Source organism: Tachypleus tridentatus, chromosome 13, assembly GCF_004210375.1.
Source record: "Tachypleus tridentatus isolate NWPU-2018 chromosome 13, ASM421037v1, whole genome shotgun sequence".
NCBI classification, from domain to species: Eukaryota; Metazoa; Arthropoda; class Merostomata; order Xiphosura; family Limulidae; genus Tachypleus; species Tachypleus tridentatus.
In genome coordinates this window covers 42,752,866-42,771,994 of record NC_134837.1, presented here as the reverse complement: position 1 = coordinate 42,771,994, position 19,129 = coordinate 42,752,866, and the positions used below count along the sequence as shown (strand labels likewise).

At 33.7% G+C, this 19,129-nt stretch overlaps 1 protein-coding gene across 1 annotated transcript in view; it reads left to right on the top strand.

The window, feature by feature from the left end:
* Positions 1 to 1,569: 1,569 nt before the first annotated feature.
* The window catches only part of LOC143240192 (uncharacterized), a 35,192-nt gene continuing 17,632 nt past the window's right edge, over positions 1,570 to 19,129 (top strand). Inside the window, exon 1 of the mRNA XM_076482259.1 lies at positions 1,570 to 2,673. Within this exon, the coding sequence (XP_076338374.1) occupies positions 2,553 to 2,673 (121 nt within the window). The 5' untranslated portion in view covers positions 1,570 to 2,552. The remainder of the gene's footprint in view (positions 2,674 to 19,129) is intronic.

The following is a 19,129-nucleotide window of genomic DNA, read 5'->3' as shown; positions in this document are numbered from 1 at the left end:
ATTGGTCGATAAGAAGAAGAAAACAGATTTTCGTAATTTGAGCCAAATCTCAGATGTTTTTCGCGTTTCATATTCATTATGCGGTAACACATGCTTCATACAAACTCATTAACCTGTAGTTCAAAAATTAAATGTATTTAACGTCTGTTTATTTTTCAAGTCGAAGTTGCCTGAAATATCTAGTAGTAGTTGTCATATCTGTTCAGCATATAGAAAAGACGCAGAGGGAAATTGGGGGAGTCATATCCTAACATTTGACCACCAGCAACAAAAACCATATCATTCACTTCTCAAGGGCCCAGGGAACACACGCCAGAAGATCTGTGATAATCGGTTAAAAGTGTGTCTCGAGGTAAAAGTGAATATATACAATCTGCTGTTCTAGTTTTACGTGAGCATTCAGTTAAGTGTCTCCAGGTATAAGTGAACATAAACAACATGCTGTTGTAGTTTTATGTGGACAATCAGTTAAGTGTGTTTCTAAGTGTGTGAAAATATATAAACAGATGCAAATTAAATATTTAATAACTGCCTTTTAACGGAATGTACTTAAAATGATAAATTAGTACATGCTAAGCTTACTTCCCAGTATGTTGCGATATATTGATATGTCAGAACATCATTGCTGGTAATTTTTCTTAATTTATTTAAATATATTATCCATACATAGTTTTCCCACGTTAATATTTTATCTGTAATTTTATTAGGGCTCTTATTCAACATTTATCGTTTGTAGGAAGTCGCAACTTATGATGAGTTCACATGTTTCTTAACTATGTGTGACTTTGATGTTCCAATTATCTTAAAGGTCTTGTGATATATTTGTTATATAAGTGGCCGTACTGTTGGATTATCGTTAAATATCAGTGAGACATGATATCTGGTTTATACTGTATTAATAATTCTGTTCGGATTATCTTAAAATATCATGTGACATGATATCTGTTTTATACTTTATTAACAATGCTGTTCAGATTATCTTAAAATATCATGTGACATGATATTTGTTTTATACTTTATTAACAATGCTGTTCGGATTATATTAAAATATCATGTAACGTGATATCTGTTTTATACTTTCTTAATCATGCTGTTCAGATTATCTTAAAATATCATGTGACATGATATTTGTTTTATACTTTATTAACAATGCTGTTCAGATTATCTTAAAATATCATGTAATGTGATATCTGTTTTATACAGTATTAATAATGCTGTTTGGATTATCTGAAAATATCGTGTGACATGATATCTGTTTTATACAGTATCAATAATGCTGTTTGGATTATCTTAAAATATCATGTAACGTGATATCTGTTTTATACTTTATTAACAATGCTGTTCAGATTATCTTAAAATATCATGTAATGTGATATCTGTTTTATACAGTATTAATAATGCTGTTTGGATTATCTTAAAATATCATGTGACATGATATCTGTTTTATACAGTATCAATAATGCTGTTTGATTATCTTAAAATATCATGTAACGTGATATCTGTTTTATACTTTATTAACAATGCTGTTCAGATTATCTTAAAATATCATGTAATGTGATATCTGTTTTATACAGTATTAATAATGCTGTTTGGATTATCTGAAAATATCGTGTGACATGATATCTGTTTTATACAGTATCAATAATGCTGTTTGGATTATCTTAAAATATCATGTGACATGATATCTGTTTTATACTTTATTAATAATGCTGTTCAGATTATCTTAAAATATCACCATGATTTTTCACCTCGCCTGCCTTTCGGTTTTTTATCTTGGCATTCTTGATACTTCTAAATTTTCTATAATTATTCATCCATTATACTTCGTTTTGCTTTAATTTTCTTTAGACCATTTGTTTCTCACACGGGGCTAGGTTCGGACTAATGGATAGTGTGTTGTGTTGCGGATCGAAGGGTTCAGTGTTCGAAACGTACAACCATTAAAGACTTTTAACTGTGTACGGATTGTAATGGTAGAAATCAATCCTAGTATTTGATTCATAGAGTCCTTGTGAGGACTGGTGCTTCTGTCTGACTACCTGATCTGTAGTTAATTGAGTCCTGAGGGTTTCTGACGTTGATGTACCTCCGCTGGGGTAGTTGTAAGTCTTCGGATTTACAATGCTAAAATCGGGGTTTTGATTCCCCTCGGTGGATACGGCAGATGGCTCAATGCGACTTTGCTATAAGAACTATACAAACACTGACCTTATCGTTTAGCCCATGTGCACGTGAATTGCAGGTCAGGTTGAAACTTTCAGCTTTTCGCCTCTAATAAAAATAGTGTATTATTGTTTGTTTTTCAAGCAGCTTGTAATTCAATGTCCAGATATTGTATATAATTTTCATATCATTCGTATGACAAAACATTTCAACCACATTTTGTACTTCGAATCTCTAACTGTTCTAAACTGCAGTTCAAGATTTAAAAGAAACAACAACATAAAACATTGTTTGTGTCACAGTTGTTAACATCCGTATTTATTATTTTTCAGAAAGTAACAACGTTTAAGGATTAGAGGAAACAGGAAAGTTAAGTCTCCATCTTTTCCATGAAAGACATGGGTAGTGAGATGACCCGCTCTGCACATCTCACTATCTTGTCTTTGACGGAACAGTTGGAAATGTGCTGGCAAACAAAGAATCGTTGTGAGAGAGAATATATTTTTTGTGGTAAGTTTTGTTCAATTGAAATTTCGTATACTTATACTTAAAAAGGGGTGGTAATGGAGAATGTAATATATTTACTGATTTCGGTTTGATTGATTGATTTGTTATTAGGTACAAAGCTACACAATGGACTATCTGAGCTCTATCCACCACGAGTATTGAAACCCGGTTTTTAGCAGAATAAGTCCACAGACATACCACTCTGCCACAAAGGGAATTGCTAGTTTTAGAAATATTAATGATGAACTAACATTAATAACTGTGAAAGATTTGTTTCAGTGGGATATGGAAAGTTTATAAGGCCATATGCCGGTGTCATTACTTTTAAACTGCCTATTACAGAGAAAGCAACCTGTTGACATCACCAACCGCCAACGTTTGAACTATTATTTACCAACGAATAGTGGAATTGGGTGTTTCATTATAACGCTCAAACGACTGAAAGGGGCGAATATGTTCGGTTCCCGGAAAGCGTGAAAGAATAGGATGTATTAAGTTTTGTGTTGTTGATAAGAAAAAAAAAACTACTTTAATAACTGAAAAGGAAGCAGACAAATTACACTGTTGGTATGTTCAATAAGAGAGAAAATCAAAATCATTGTTACTGGACGTCGATCACGAATTTTATTGATAAAACTGGAAGGAACGTGAGGAAGAAATTATCCATTCTGGGAGCAAAATAAAACAAGGCTTAACAAAACTTACGGAACAACCTTTCTTTATCTTTTTTAAAGTAATATTTAGCATACACGTAATAACTAGCTGGTGTTTGGTACACAGTAAGATGAAAGTACTGTTTTATTGAAACTTTGCTTCACAGTACGGGTTCGGTCCGTTAGACTGGCCTCGTAACCATTTTGTGCTTGTTATAGTTTTCATTCTGTTAAACCAGAAAATGCTCTCAGTATATATGTTTATATACACAACCTGTTCTGGTGTTATGTTTGTATTGTATTAACTATTGAATTTATGTAACTTTGGTCTTATTTTTTTGGCACAACATGCTCTAGGTTTAGGTTTCTATTAATTATTGAATCTGTGTAACTGACACGTATTCTAAGTGTATTTTCATTTGAGCCATTAAATATGTGTAACTTTGGTTTCATTCTTGACACAACATACTCTAGATCTATTTTTGTATTAATTATTGAATATATGTAACTTTGCTTGAACTTTTAACATAGGATATTCTAGGTGTGTATTTTTAATTCATCTACTAGTTCTCTGTAACTTCGGTTAAATTTGTGACACGGCATGTTTTGAGTTTGTTCGTATTACCTTTACTGAATTTATGTAAATTTGGTTTTATTTTATGCAGGATGCCGTGGGGTGTTCGTGTTTTATTATGTCTATTTAATCTATGTAATATTGCTTCTATTTTTGACGCAACGTGTTCTGAGTATATTTACTTTAACGCTACTGAATTTATGCAATTTAGTTTAGGTTTTTGTTAGCGTGTTATGAGTTTGTGTTTGTATTGTCTCTTTTGAATCAAGATGACTTTGGATTTATTTTAACCTCAACCTATTTTGTAGTATTTTACTATTGATTCTATATGACTTCGGTTTTATTTTTGAGACAACATGCTATGAGTGTGTGTTTGTATTAAACATTAATTTTTTATTTGCTTGACTTTTTTTTGTATTATTTTAAAGATTGGTTACTTTGTTCCAAATTTTCTTAAAATTCGGTTATAACTTACACACTTCGTCTTTGTAGCAGAGCTCTGGTTAGAAATCCTTTTTGGGAGGTGATGGAGAGTTTAATGGTGATTTTCAGCCATCAAAGAGACTGTGAAATGTGTCTATCCGTTTCATATATCACAGCCTACTTTGATGAGCTGAAAGCCATTAACATTCACCGGAATCATGTGACTTCCAAGAAAATCAAATAGACACAAAGTTTTCGAGGTTTGCCAATTAGTAAATGAAAAAATATTCCAGTTATTGAAACATTTTAAGATAAATATTGTAAAATTATAACGAAAAACATTCTTGTAAGCAAGAAAGACCTTCTGAGAGATGTATTTTATTGATTTGGCAACGTGTTTTTAGCTCAGTATTTTATAAATAATAATGCTACACTTTAAAAAGTGCAATATTATCTTAAATTAGTTCATAGCGTATTTTTATATTACGATTTCAAGAAATTTATTGTGTATACACATTTTTGGTTTTTATCTAATACATTATGTCACACGTGAAGAAAACAAACCATTAAGTCCACTTCTTGAAACTTAGTTCTTAACAGAATTCAAAAATCATAATCCCAACTAACGTGGTTAAAGTTTTGATGTACTTCAAGGCTTATAAAATCAGGTTACAAACTGCGATTACTTAGCTTTTGGTGTATTCTAGGACTCTAAAATCTAGTTTAAAAAACTATTAGTATTTCAGATGTGCTACAAATTATGGTTTAAAACTGTAAATACTTGAAGATCGTAGTCCGAGTTTGAATGTAACATGAGAAAATCGAATAAGTTCACCACCTTGATGTTCAATATATAATTTAATCAGTGATATCAAGTATCTCCTGATCGCCAAAGTTGCTGTGATGTGTTTACAGGTTAAGTCATATCACAGCCATCTTGACGACTCGTGGGATAACCAGTGTATCTACAGCGGTTCTAGATTGAATGTTTTTATAAGATAATGCGAGTGATCAAATATTATATTAGTGTTTTAAGACCGATTATACACTAAGTGCAGGATGTTGCAACGTGAAAAGATAACACAACTTGTGTTGAAAGCGGTGTATTTCTGTATGAATCCTCTGTTATAGGTAAAGGTAAATATGTGATCAGGAAATAAGTTCCTTTTAATACACTTATTAACAGTAATAATGGGGGGAGGTATGGTGTTGTACTTGGAAACATTAATAGAAGAATAACAATATGCAAAGTTACTTCTACTATGAAAACTACGCAGTATCATAAAACAGCAAAGACTGTGTTCTGATGTAAGTTCTATAGCAGCTGATTCCAGATACAGTGTCAGCTGTAAGCATATGTCATGATAACTTTGTATTATCTAATCTAGTTTGTACTGGTGATACATCTCTTCATAAGAGATACATTTGAAATATCTGAAATTAAGTTATTAAATCTGTTTTTCTTGTATTGTCATTTGTACTGTCTCTTATCTAAATATATAACTTCATTTTTGGTATAAATATTAAGTATTCTATTAAGTTTAAATGAATATTGTTTGGAACTGCAGTTCATTCATTGGTCGCTAGAAGAATAAAAAGAATTGTTTTGAAAACAAAGTCTGTAAATTTGAACACTGTTTTATTGACATCAACCTCACCAAATTATGACCATTGAAAACCATGAAAACCGAGCATTCTTATGCTAGTTTATAGTGTTGTATTGTACTATTGTTTTCATTATTGAGCTAGTTTATTATGCTCTATAGTACTATTGTTTTAATTCTTGTGCTAGTTTATAGTGTTGTATAGTACTATTGTTTTCATTCTTGAGGTAGTTTATAGTGTTGTATAGCACTATTGTTTTCATTCTTGTGCTAGTTTATTATGCTGTATAGTACTATTGTTTTAATTCTTATGCTAGTTTATAGTGTTGTATAGCACTATTGTTTTCATTCTTGTGCTAGTTTATTGTGCTGTATAGTACCATTGTTTTAATTCTTATGCTAATTTATAGTGTTGTATAGTACTATTGTTTTCATTATTGTGGTAGATTATCATGATGTTGTTACGGAAACTGGGTCGTTACTTACTTTTTTAAGTTCGGTTGATATAAAATCTTTCCCTTCATGACTCGCACAACTGCACGAAATTGACTACCAAAAGTGATGAAGAAATCAGCCATGATCAACCACTTGTTAAAGTTGATGAAGAATGGGAAATTGAATGTCTCAAGTTGAACCCGCCCCACTCACAAAGTGACTGTTATATGTACAGCTAGTGTTCATATCACAGCCAACTTTGATGAGCGGGGAGGATAAATGGAAGCCCTTCAGTTGGTTCTGGTTATATTAGCTTTGATTTTTGTTTGTTTGTGTTTCAAACTGAAGTTGAAATTGTGTTCTAAAACTCAGTTTTTGCTGAATAGTAAACTAAACCAATTATTACGTGAAAAGCGACAATCAAACACGAAAGACAAGTAATACCAAAACCATGAACCATTTTAAAGATTCACTCAGACTAAGATAATGGACTATACGGGTGGAGAGAATAAAAGCTAGTATACGTTAGCAATTGTTCGCTGTGCTTCCTGCTATTGGTAATTTCAAGTTCTCTTGAACGTACTTGGTAATGTTCATTTTAAAATGCTCATATGTTAACAGTAGTTGGTATTAAAGTTCATGTGTTGAGGGTGGTGTGAAGAATATATATTATTATTTTATTAAAATAATTGATTAGAAATAATAATCTATGCTCATTTTCACTAGAATAATTTATAGGACGAAATAATTAAAGAAATTGTGTACCTTGAAGCTTTATCTTTCGAGCTTTTTTAAAGTTTTGATTTTGTGAAGCCCTTCAAAGTGTCATGAGTTTTCGCGCTCATTAAGGTACGTAACATACACTATTATTATGTGTTCAGGAAATATTGATAGTAAATAATAAAATGGACTGACTTACGTTAGAATTATATAAATTTTAAAGTTGGGCATTATTAAACTTCTTAATCATCTTAGAGGTGAGGTATTATTAGAGAATGGAATTGGTATATTGACTTTGCTCACTTCATACAAGAAGCCACTTTAGTCGTTAAACACTCAAGTTTTATTGTCCCTAGAGCTTATTAAGAAACTTTCAGTTGAATTATTGAGGTTATGAGTATGTATTGTACGAGGCCCACCAAAATAAGTGGAATAATTTAAACTTCAACCATTGACAACAAAATGTGTTGGAATAACTTATCAAACTGTAGTTTAATAAAATTCCTGTAGGTGTCCACCACGAACTGTAGTGCTCTGAGCATAATATCTTCCATTACAGGGACCAAAATTTCACGTGTGAGACCATTAATGTGCTTTCAGTATGTTATCTTTCACATCCTGTAGTGTCCATAATTTGTCGATATACACTCTGACTTGTGAGTAACTCCACAAAAAGAAGTTTCATGCTGACAAATTCGAGGATCGTGGAGGTCAGTTGATGTCACTTTGAAATGGAAATATCTCGTTTAGTATTTGTGATGGTATGTTTAAAGTGTTAATGAGTCTTTGAAGCTGACTACTTTACCTCTTGTAGGTGATGATTTTAATATAATGTATGTTTTTAACTAACCATGTCTTTTTGTTATTATTATTATATTATTATTATACCCTATTCGTTTCTTCTTCTTCTCTCCCCCCCCCTACTAAGTGAATGATATTCAATGAAGTTAGTTACAAAGCCGCATTTTCCTGTTTGCTGGTTTTTCTTTGGAATGGATTTGTTTTTTTAAAGAGGAATTTGTTAAATATTCAGCATTTTGATATAGTTCATCCACAGTTTTTAATAGTTGTATTAACTTTCAGTCTTATCACACGATGCTGGTGTAATTCAATTTCGGGCTTATAAGTTTTTAACATTTAACTCTTCCTAACACCTGTGGCCTGATTCGACTCGCATTCTGAAGTTTAGCGGGTTCAAATCCCCGTCCCACGAAATATGCTCGCCCATTCAACAGTGGGGGCGTTATAATGTTTCGGTCGATTCCATTATCGTTGGTAAAGAGTAGCCTAAGAGTTGTTAGTGAGTGGTGATGACCTTCCTTCTAGTCTTTCACTGCTAAATTAAGAACGGCTAGCGCAGATAACCCTTGTGTCGCTTTGCACGAAATTCATAACAAATCAAACCTAACACCTACACATGACTGGAGTTGTTGTTTTTTTTTGTCCAAGTTCTATGTGCATTGTTACTCTGTTAGTTCGTTTTATTACAGTATACAGTGGAACCCCTCTGAGCGGCCACTCCTCAGATTCAGTCAATCCTGGAAAGCGATCATTCAGCCCACATGTCGCTTAAGATGCCCTTTTAATTTAAAATACGAAATCGTCTAAATTACAATGGCAACCGATTTTTTTTTTAACCATGAAAGATATGAGGTTAAATACAAACATTAATGGCATTCTCGAAAACTTTAATTTTAGTATAGATTCAAACAAGAGAGGAAAATGAAATAGTAAATTGTATAAATCGTATTTGTTCATGCTTGTTTTCAGGGTTAGATCTAGGCCTAGGCGGACCAGGAAATCACTTAAGGCCTACCAGTTCTGAGTTTGCGCTTACCGATCGTCATGGTCTATAGCTGATAATTACTTTTACCACCATATGGTGCAAGCATTATTATCGTTCAGGAATCGGATGTTTTCTCTATTGTTCGTCAGTCAACTGAGTCAGTTGTATTACCGTTAGAATATTTGTTATAATATTTATAGTAAAAAAACCGTTAATGATGTCTAAATTCAATAGTTTTTAAATTCCTTAGTCAGTGGCATTGCTATAAAAATTCCGCGTGAGGGCGAGTTAAACAAAATTATTTTAAATTTTGTAATTAAGATACTTGTAATATGAGTCTCCAAACTTTTGCATGTACTGCCAACACGCTTCCAGCTGATCTATTAAGATTTTGAAATTTCCCTTTTGTTTTCTACCACAATTATCGAAGGGTGCGATTGTTTCCCATCCCCATAAGTAAGCCACTGTCCTCCAATGTATGCATTCGAAATGAGAGAAAAATAAATGAATTTAATTAAAAACACAAGAAAAGTACTATCAGGGCATGGAACATTGTAAAATAGTGTTTGCATACACAAGGGCCTACGTGAAATTCCTGCTTAGGGTTCCTATTTTCCTAGAACCACAACTTCATATTTCTTAGTCCCCCGCTTGTACAGCGGTAAGTCTACGGATTTACAAAGTTAAAGTCAAGGGTTCGATTCCCCTCAATGGATTCAGCAGATAGCCTGATGTGGCCTTCCTACAAGAAAACACACACACGTATTTCAGATCAATTCTTTTTTATTTCAATGCGACTTGGATACAGCTCCATGTTTACTACAATACTAAACTGTTTATGATGTGTTTATTTTAATTAGAGATAAAATCTATAATACAGTTAGTTTATCAAGTGCAATAGATCTTACTCACCACCTAATTTTTCTTTGTTTTTTTATCCCCATCCTTTCGCTGACTTATAATGTTAAAAATCAGGTTTCATTTGTTGTGGTTGGAGGTGCAGGTAGTTCATTATGTTGTACTTTAAAACAAACGACAATTTTTTACACTTTTGAAACATGTATTTGACGAGGAAACGCCAGTACTTTTGTAAACTTCTGAAAGAAACACGTATTTTTCTAGAAAACACCAGTACTTCCGTAAACTTCTGAAAAAGTAAGCAAACAATAACACTTTTTTTTCTTCTTCTCGGGAAACTGAAATGTTGTTGGTTATTTGTTAGCAAAGCTAATGAATGATGAATGGGCTGTTTGTGCTCTGCCACGCAAAGCTATTGAAACCCGATTTTTATAGAAGTAAGTCTGCCAACTGTAGGGGTGTGTGAGTAAGTGGGGCATACTGAAAACTAAAAGCAAAAACATTTTTCTTCAATTAGCAGAAAGAGAAAGAAAACATTATTTATGCGTATACTGACTACTAACCTTTACTGAGGCTGACTTCAACCGTTCAGGGGTCCATTCAGTATTTTATGTAGTATTTTAAATTGTGCGATAGAGGGCGATCAAAAAATAAAGAGGACATTTTTATTATTCTTTTGTTTGTTTTCTATTTAATTTTTTTCTCAATATTTCCTTTGTGTACGTCATGTTCTTTAACCAGCATGTTTATATTATACTTACTACACTATCAAGTTTTTATGTGTTCATTTACATGTGATTGTTCTTTATAACTGTTCATAAAATCTTGTTTTTAGAATTCTAACATTTTCTCCAATATATGTAGATTCATAATTTCCTCCGTAAATCTGATACATAACCCATTCGCGCAGTCTTCGTTATTCTAAGTTTTATTTAGAAAACTTTTATTTTGTGTTCAATCAAGCCTTTGTATGAACAAAGGGTTAGTATCTTTATTGTTGTTTTTGTTTGTTTCTTCCATATTATTCTAAGCTTTTCCTCCTGTTTCCTTACGTATGGGATATTTTCTGTGTTTTGTTTACTTTTATATATATTTTTTTCTCCCTTTTGTATTTCGTATATTTTCTGTTGCTCTCCCGTATTTCGTACTAAAGTTAGCGTTCACGAGAACCAACCACATCATCGATATTTTTAACCTTTGCATTAAAGGCAACGTTAGTGAAAGAAAAATGTTTAAAAGATTGACAGTTGTAAACAATATATTCTTCAACACGTTACTCCTTATTGTTTGTACCCACTTCTAAACAAGTAGCAGTGTGCTTTTATTGTATATAATCTGTAGTTATTTTGTCGGATGTGATTACCTGTGATAGTATTTGGTATTCTCGAAGAAGAGATTACACTATTTTGTCGATGGAATATATTTTTATTAGTACTTTATACCTCAACTGTGACATGGTGAAAGAGGACTCGACGCTAATGCCAAGTTTCTAGTTACGTGATTTGGTTGGTCAAAACTTTATTTAGAAACTCGTGAAATAAATCGAACTTCATAAGAATTCTTATTCACAGCAGTGATAAGAAGAGCCATATCTGTTGTTTTCGAATCAAATATGCCATACTGATGGAAACAGAGTCTCAGATGGTGTATTTTTAGTTGACTTTTAATTAACATTATGGAACGTTCAAGAAAAGCTACCATCCATAACTTTTCAAAAGAATTACGTGAAGTTGTGTTTAGGAAACTATTGTAGCTACACAAACAATACCCAACCAGTGGAGACATCGAATCGCCACCTAGTGGTACATGATGGCAACATTCATGTTAGTGAGATGATGAATAGTCTCGTGACGCCAGTCGTCAGAGTGGCTGTGATTCGTAAGGGTAACTTCGTATCACAGCCAGCTTTGATGAGTGGGGTTGTGGGCCTTGCACCTTGGGTTACGTATTCTTTTTGTACGTAGTTCTTTAATTGATTATTAAAGTTTATGTCAATACCTTTTTGTTTTCATCCAGAAGGAGTTAGTAATTTTAAAGTTGTGAATTTTGCCGTTTTTTACAAATACGACAAAGTAACGCCCATAGATAATTATAACGAATTGAGTTTTTGCCAAAGAAAAGAAACACATTTGTAGATCGAAGATCCTTTTCTTTTTCTGAAGGGACATATGGTTTTCCAGGTGTCCGTGAAAGGGTTGCCGGCATGGACATTTCAAAAGAAAATAAAACACGGACTGCTTATCTATAAAGGAAACTGTTGAATTACGCTTCAAGAAATTACGACGCAGGCTACTCGAAGTATTGTCGTCGTTGATTCAATACAACAAATAAATGAGATTTAAAAACAAAACAAAACACCAACAACCATGACATAGCTAAAAGAGTTCTCAAATGATAAAAAGAAATACGTGAATGAACATCAATTTCTGACCTGTTATGTGAGGAACTCCTGAAAATGGAAACAGACAAACAAATAAACTTTAAAGTTAAAACGAACACATGATTGGAGGAAAAGAGAGATTCCTGTTGATTAACGTATTTAAGTCTGGTAATTACAATACTCTCTCAAAGCTCAACTTGTTTACGTCCTCAACTTTACCTACTTATTCTAAGAACCCATGAGTGAAAGAACCAAAAAAGAATATTTTATAATATGTCAACCACACTACATCTACCACTCTAATGCCAATAAGGTCTTTCGCCAAGTACCAAGGCTTATGAGAGTGATTGGGATAGAATAGACATATTAGTGATCTAGGAGTTCTTAAAATGATCAGTTGTCATGAACAACGACTGTTATGGTGCTCATCAGGTTAGGCGTGTGATTTGTAATTTATTATCAGTTTTATTCAAGTCTTTTACCAATTAGATTTTTAGAGTAACAATTGATTTTTTTTATGATAAATTTTTCAGACTTGTTCTTTTTTATTTTGTTAGATTTTTTATTATGGTTTTTCCCACTTCTCGCCCACGACAATATTCTAACAATAGTCCAACACTTTAGTACTGGTATTTTCGATTTTTTAGGTTTTTAACAGAAATATCGTGGACTAATGGCCAGTAGTTTAAATTAATGACAGAAGTATTTCAAAACTATAGGCTTCTGAATTGGCCATATAGCCAATGTGGACCTGAGGTGGTGTTTAGATTGAATTTGACAGACACTAAAGTCATGAATTTCAGACTTTGGTATAATAAGCATAGCTGAAGATAAAATGCTGGATTTTTCTTTCAGGTTATGAGCTCTGTATGGTTTCTTTTGTAACTTCATTTTGCTCACTTTTTAGCTTAAATTGTACGTCTCTCCATTAGCAATAAACTAATGCTTTGAGTTTACATTTTGAAATAGTTTTCTGGCTTACCGTCCTTTCAAATCTTCACAATCTCTGTAAACAGTGCGACTGAAAAAGTGCTTGTGTTTACATTAAAAGGGAGCAATGTAGCAAATAAAAATAGATTATATCTAGAAGCAGTGCGTAAAAAAAACACTGCTTTTATAAACATAATCAAATATTCAAACTTATGACCTTAAAATAGTGTATGTTGCAATAACTTCAAAATACATTGAAAAATCTTCTTCACCCACACGATATCCTTGTACGTGAAGATCCACATAAAGGCACATCACCATGGTAACTTGGTTAAAAGGCGTTTAAGCATGTTCAATCATCCACAAGACCACTCGATGTGTACACCTACATCTACAAGAGCCGTATAACTCTCGAAATTCAGAAGAAGTACATATATTGTAGTACGGATGGCATTGTGAAGAAGTGCTTTATCATTCTTAAGCGTTCCACTTGCCAAGAACAACTTGCAGAAGGCAATGAGTGGATAGTTGAAATTATAAAGACGTCACTTCTGCTGCATACACTCGGTTTCAGAGATCTCTAAAAGAAATATTAAACTACATGTATTCAATATCTACTTGTCACAACAACACAATACATTTAACTTATGCTTTATGAAAACATATTCACATAAGAAGATCAAATCGAGAATAAGTGGAGAATGATTGAAACATTTTGTTATTTTTAAAGTATCGTTATTTTAGTCCTGAGGACAAAATACTTTGTTCTTGAAATCAGGGGAAACTTTAAAATAAGGAATTTGGTAATGCTGCAATATTATTACATATAAAAAAAATTAGAATACATATTTCGAGGAGTTAAAAGCATTGAAATTCAGTTTGTTACTACATTTATGGCATCATTTAAAAAATGTTTGTTTTGAATTTCGCGCAAAGCAACTCGAGGGCTGTCTGCGCTAGCCGTCCCTAATTTAGCAGTGTAAGACTAGAGGGAAGGCAGCTAGTCATCACCATCCACTGCCAACACTTGGACTACTCTTTTACCAACAAATAGTGGGATTGACCGTGACATTATAACGTCCCCATGGCTGAAAGAACGAGCATGTTTGGTGCGACGGAGATTCGAACCTCGGATTACGAGTCGAGCGCCTTAAACACCGGGCCTAAACTTTAGGTCTAACTCGTTTTGTGCTTCTATTAGTCACTTTATAATACTAATTAATTGTCAAATACAACGATGCACGTTTTCGTTCGTAATTTATCTATTTTTCTATCAAATACTTTAAACGAAATGTTTAATCCGAGCTTTCAGAACTTGTTCTTGCAGTTTTGGTTCGTTTTCCATTCAATCTTTTATTTTAGTGGGAATGTTTATTTCAAACTAAAAAAACTCGCACTGAAACTCATGCCTTTGTTCTTTTTAAAGAAGCCTTAAAATGAAGTTCGGTTTGGCATTTTCCTAAATAATAATTCCTTACTTTTTATTAGACCAAACACACTTTCCGCATTAGAAAATAAAAATAAATAATTTTATTTCTCCATTGAGAAATAAGCAAAAATCAATAAACAAAATCAACAGTAAAGTTCCAAATAGCCGACTTTTTCAATATAAACACTTTTCTTCAATTCCCTTTGGTGGCCCGTCATGGCCAGGTGGTTAAGGCGCTCGACTCGTAATCCAAGGGTCGCGGGTCCGAATTCCGTCATACCAAACATGCTCGCCCTTTCAGCCGTGGGGGCATTATAATGTTACAGTTAATCCCACTATTCACTGGTCGAAAAGAAGCCCAAGAATTGATGGTGAGTGATTATGATTACCTTCTTTCCTCTAGTCTTACACTGCTAAATTAGGGATGGCTAACGCAGATAGCCCTCGTGTAGCTTTGCGCGAAATTAAAAAAAAACAATCCACTTTCAACTAAACCACTATCGGGGTCTTTGATTATCGGTTTGATCTCCAAGTCGTCTATTTCCTGTACGTAGAAATCACTTCTTGTTCATTGGTAGAAGAAACCAGTTAATTTGGTACACTTCTTTGACTACATTACCGTTTCTGAATGCCAAGTTGTGAAGAACTCCCGTCCCGCTATTCTTTGTATTTTGTCAATACTGTTTTTCAGGGTCAGCTTTCAGGCAACACGAAATCCGTCTAGTCTGTACTAAACTTTCTCTTCTATCACAGACGTGTTGTACATCATTGTATGTTTCTGCAACTCATACCTTTACGCCATCTTGGATACTTGAAATTCATATTGCTGCAAGGCGCTGTTTTCCTTTCATACATTTGTTGTGATTTTTATGTTTCCAGTATACGTAAGATTGCTCACTCTTTTACAGATCATTTTCTGTGTTTTTCTGTTGTTGTTTTTACTCACACCTGTTTCACTATACCATGTTTTAGGATAGAGTTATTGTAAATCTAGCATGGCCAGGTGGTTAGGGCACTAGACTCCTAATGCAATGGTCGCGGGTTCGAATCCCTGTCACACCAAACATGCTCGCTCTTTCAGCCATAAAGTGATGGTAAATCCCACTTTTCATTGGTAAAAGAGTAGCCCAAGAATTGGCGTTGGGTATTGGTAACTAGCTGCCTTCCCTCTAGTCTTACACTGCTAAATTATGGACTGCTGGCTGGCACAAATAGCTCTCATGTAGCTTTGCGCGAAATTCAAAACAAATTAACCAATTGTAAATATCTCTATTTTTCTGTGTATATATCCATATTCTTTCGATTAATTCTTAAAGTTTTCATTACTCTTACTTATTGGCCTGGCATGGCCAAGCGCGTAAGGCGTGCGACTCGTAATCCGAGGGTCGCGGGTTCGCGCCCGCGTCGCGCTAAACATGCTCGCCCTCCCAGCCGTGGGGGCGTATAATGTGACGGTCAATCCCACTATTCGTTGGTAAAAGAGTAGCCCAAGAGTTGGCGGTGGGTGGTGATGACTAGCTGCCTTCCCTCTAGTCTTACACTGCTAAATTAGGGACGGCTAGCACAGATAGCCCTCGAGTAGCTTTGTGCGAAATTCCAAAAAACAAACAAACTTACTTATTTTTCTTTGTTATGTTGGAGGATGGTGATGTTTTAATGGTCAAGAGGCTTTTAATCACCATTAGGGTAAACTGTTTGGCGGCACTCAAAATGTGGTCACTAAATCAGAAGTAGCTGCACAGCAGCAAATACATTCGATTTTACTAATTCAGACAATTACTAACTTCACAGAGTAACCTGTCACCCCTAAAATTTCTAAATTGAACGAACTGCGTGAATATTGAAAAAAGTAATTCAAAAATAGTTACTTACTGTCAATACATGTAATTCAGTATTAATTTGATGGACTTTCTGAAGAAGAAAGTTTAAACAAAAGAGAATTTTGTACTCGGTATGACCGCACTTACTTTCTCTCTAGGTTGTTTTGATTTACAAAAACTTTACGATGTTAGAACGAAAACGTTAATTAAATACATCCAATGAAATTTCGAATTCCAGTTATAGAAGGGGAAGTCGCAGACTTGTAAAACCGTGGCAAAATGGTGAAGAAAATTTTTATTTCGCTTTACTGTTACAAGACTTTGAAGTCTTAACTCGAAACTTGATAGCACTCAAGACAGATGAATACCTTTTAGTTATAAATATTGTTAGTAAATATCTTAAACATTGGGCCACATCGTTTCATTAGCAGATTTAATTATAAACGTAGCAACCCTAAATTTGCATATTTCCACGGCGCACGCATATTACATAACACTTTCGTAATAGCTCAGTAAAGTAACGACCACATACCCGTTTTTTTGTGGGTTTTTTTAAGCGTGCAATATTACCGACTAAACGAACTTCCCTATTGTACTACAACTACATAACTTTAAAATGTACTATGAAACTACAGGAAGAGGTAATTAGGTAATTTCATGTAAAACGTCTGTCACTCGTGAAAGGAACATAATTTAGATTACCGTTTCTAAATGTACAGATTCCATTTTTATATTTTTCATATTACATGTTCACGGAAAACAGGGTCCACAGTTTTAACAGTTTATTTGACTTGTAATTCTCAAAAGCAGAAATTAAGCTTAAAGATATTTTATCATGCAATATTCATGTACCTTAACCATAAGCTAATGCTTTGATTAGATAACAATGATAAGACAGCATGTGCACAGTTTCACGATGATTAAGATATAAACTTGTTACCTTTGTACAAATACGAAAATATTTATTTTTTCGAATGTATTTCCATGCTTTATGTGGTGGATAACTTTTACAGCGCCATCTATAATCAACTTACAAAAGTTCTCCCTCCCAAAAAGAAAACGCTTTGAAGAGCAGAAAATTACAATTAAAACAAATATATTTCTAAAGGCTGGTTAGTAACTTCTGATATGATATCTAACTAACTGTAATTGTATCATAATGCATAAGACTATAATATCTATGACGGGATGACAATCATTTATAGATGTTTGAAATGTTAAACAGAGATAATTCGTAACTATAAACCTGTATACAATCCTGAAGTAGCGCTAATAAAGAACATAAATCCGGATGCTTTCTTATAATTTTGTTCGTGATGTGATATAATGTAACTTACATCATTTATTACGTACGATAACAGAAATATAAAGAGTTTTATTATGATGGTGAAAGTATGAATTTCCATTTCGTAAAACAATACATTTTTGTGTGTTTATTGTGATATTTTACGGGATATAATCAAGCATTTTACATACTATCAAATTTCTTAACGGTTGGACTCCAGTCGGTTCCATAATTAAAAAAAAAAAAGCTTGTTTGTTTAAATTTATTTCTATCGTATGTGAACCGAACGTGGCATAATATATGTATATCCGAACTGTGACTCCGTGGGGTCAAAATTCATATCTTGTTGCTGCAAAAATTTCGCTCTTCACTTTGGAATTCTTGGTTCACTGTAAGAGTTACAGTGAAATACTATTATTCAGTCATACCAGAGTTAGCAATGGATGCTGTAATTGGCTGCCCTATCTCTCTCTCTCTAGCCTGCCATTTGAAAATTACTGAAACTATGTGCAAATAGCTCACGGGGTAACTGCGCGAAAATTCTGAAACACATAGTTTTAGTTTATATATTAAAACCTCTAGTCTCAGCTTCTACGTAGAAAGCACGCGTAAAAACAACAAATATTCTAATAAAAGTATTAATAAAGAATATAATTAGTTTGTTATTTATTATAAAATGTTGAAAATGGGTAATACGTTTGTAGATCTTGATTGCGCTTTGGATATTTTAAAATAAAATGTTCATTTAGGTTATGCTTCAAACGTATGTATTGGTTGCAGCAGATCGTGGACACGGTAGGTCTAAAACATAAATTTTGTTTATTTTGAATTTCGCTCAAAGCTACTCGAGGGCTATCTGCGCTAGTCGTTCCTAATTTAGCAGTGTCAGATTAGAGGAAAGGCAGCTAGTCATCACTACCCACCGCCAACTCTTGGGCTACTCTTTTGCCAACGAATAGTGGGATTGACCGTCACATTATAACGCCTCCACGGCTGAAAGGGCGAGCAGGTTTGGCGCGACGGGGATTCAACCCCGCGACCTTCGGATTACGAGTCTTAACCACCTGGCCATTTCCGGGCCCTAAAACATAAATAGCATCAGTCTTGTAAACTTGGTTATAAAAAAAAACACAATACATTTTACTACTTTATTTTTGTACCCAGTTCCTTGTTGGTTAGAAAGGTCTCAGTAATATAGATACCACCAAACAAGTTATCCCCGATTGCACCAAACATGCTCGCCTTTTCAGCCGTGGGGGTGTTATACAGTCAATCCCACTATTCGTTGGTAAAACAGTTTATTATTGCTGGCTGCCTTTCCTCTGGTCTTATACTGCTAAATTAGGGATGGCTAGTGCAGATAGAAATTCAATCCAAAACAAATTAACAGAAATATCTCCACACTGCAATTAATTTCACCAATTAGTGTTGAGTCCCTTTATGCATTTTATATAGAATATAAGAAATTTTACTTAATCATAAAATAACATTACTCGATGCAGTTCATGGATCTCACCAGTTGTGGACTCGAAAAATAATGTGAACTATTTTATATAAAAAAA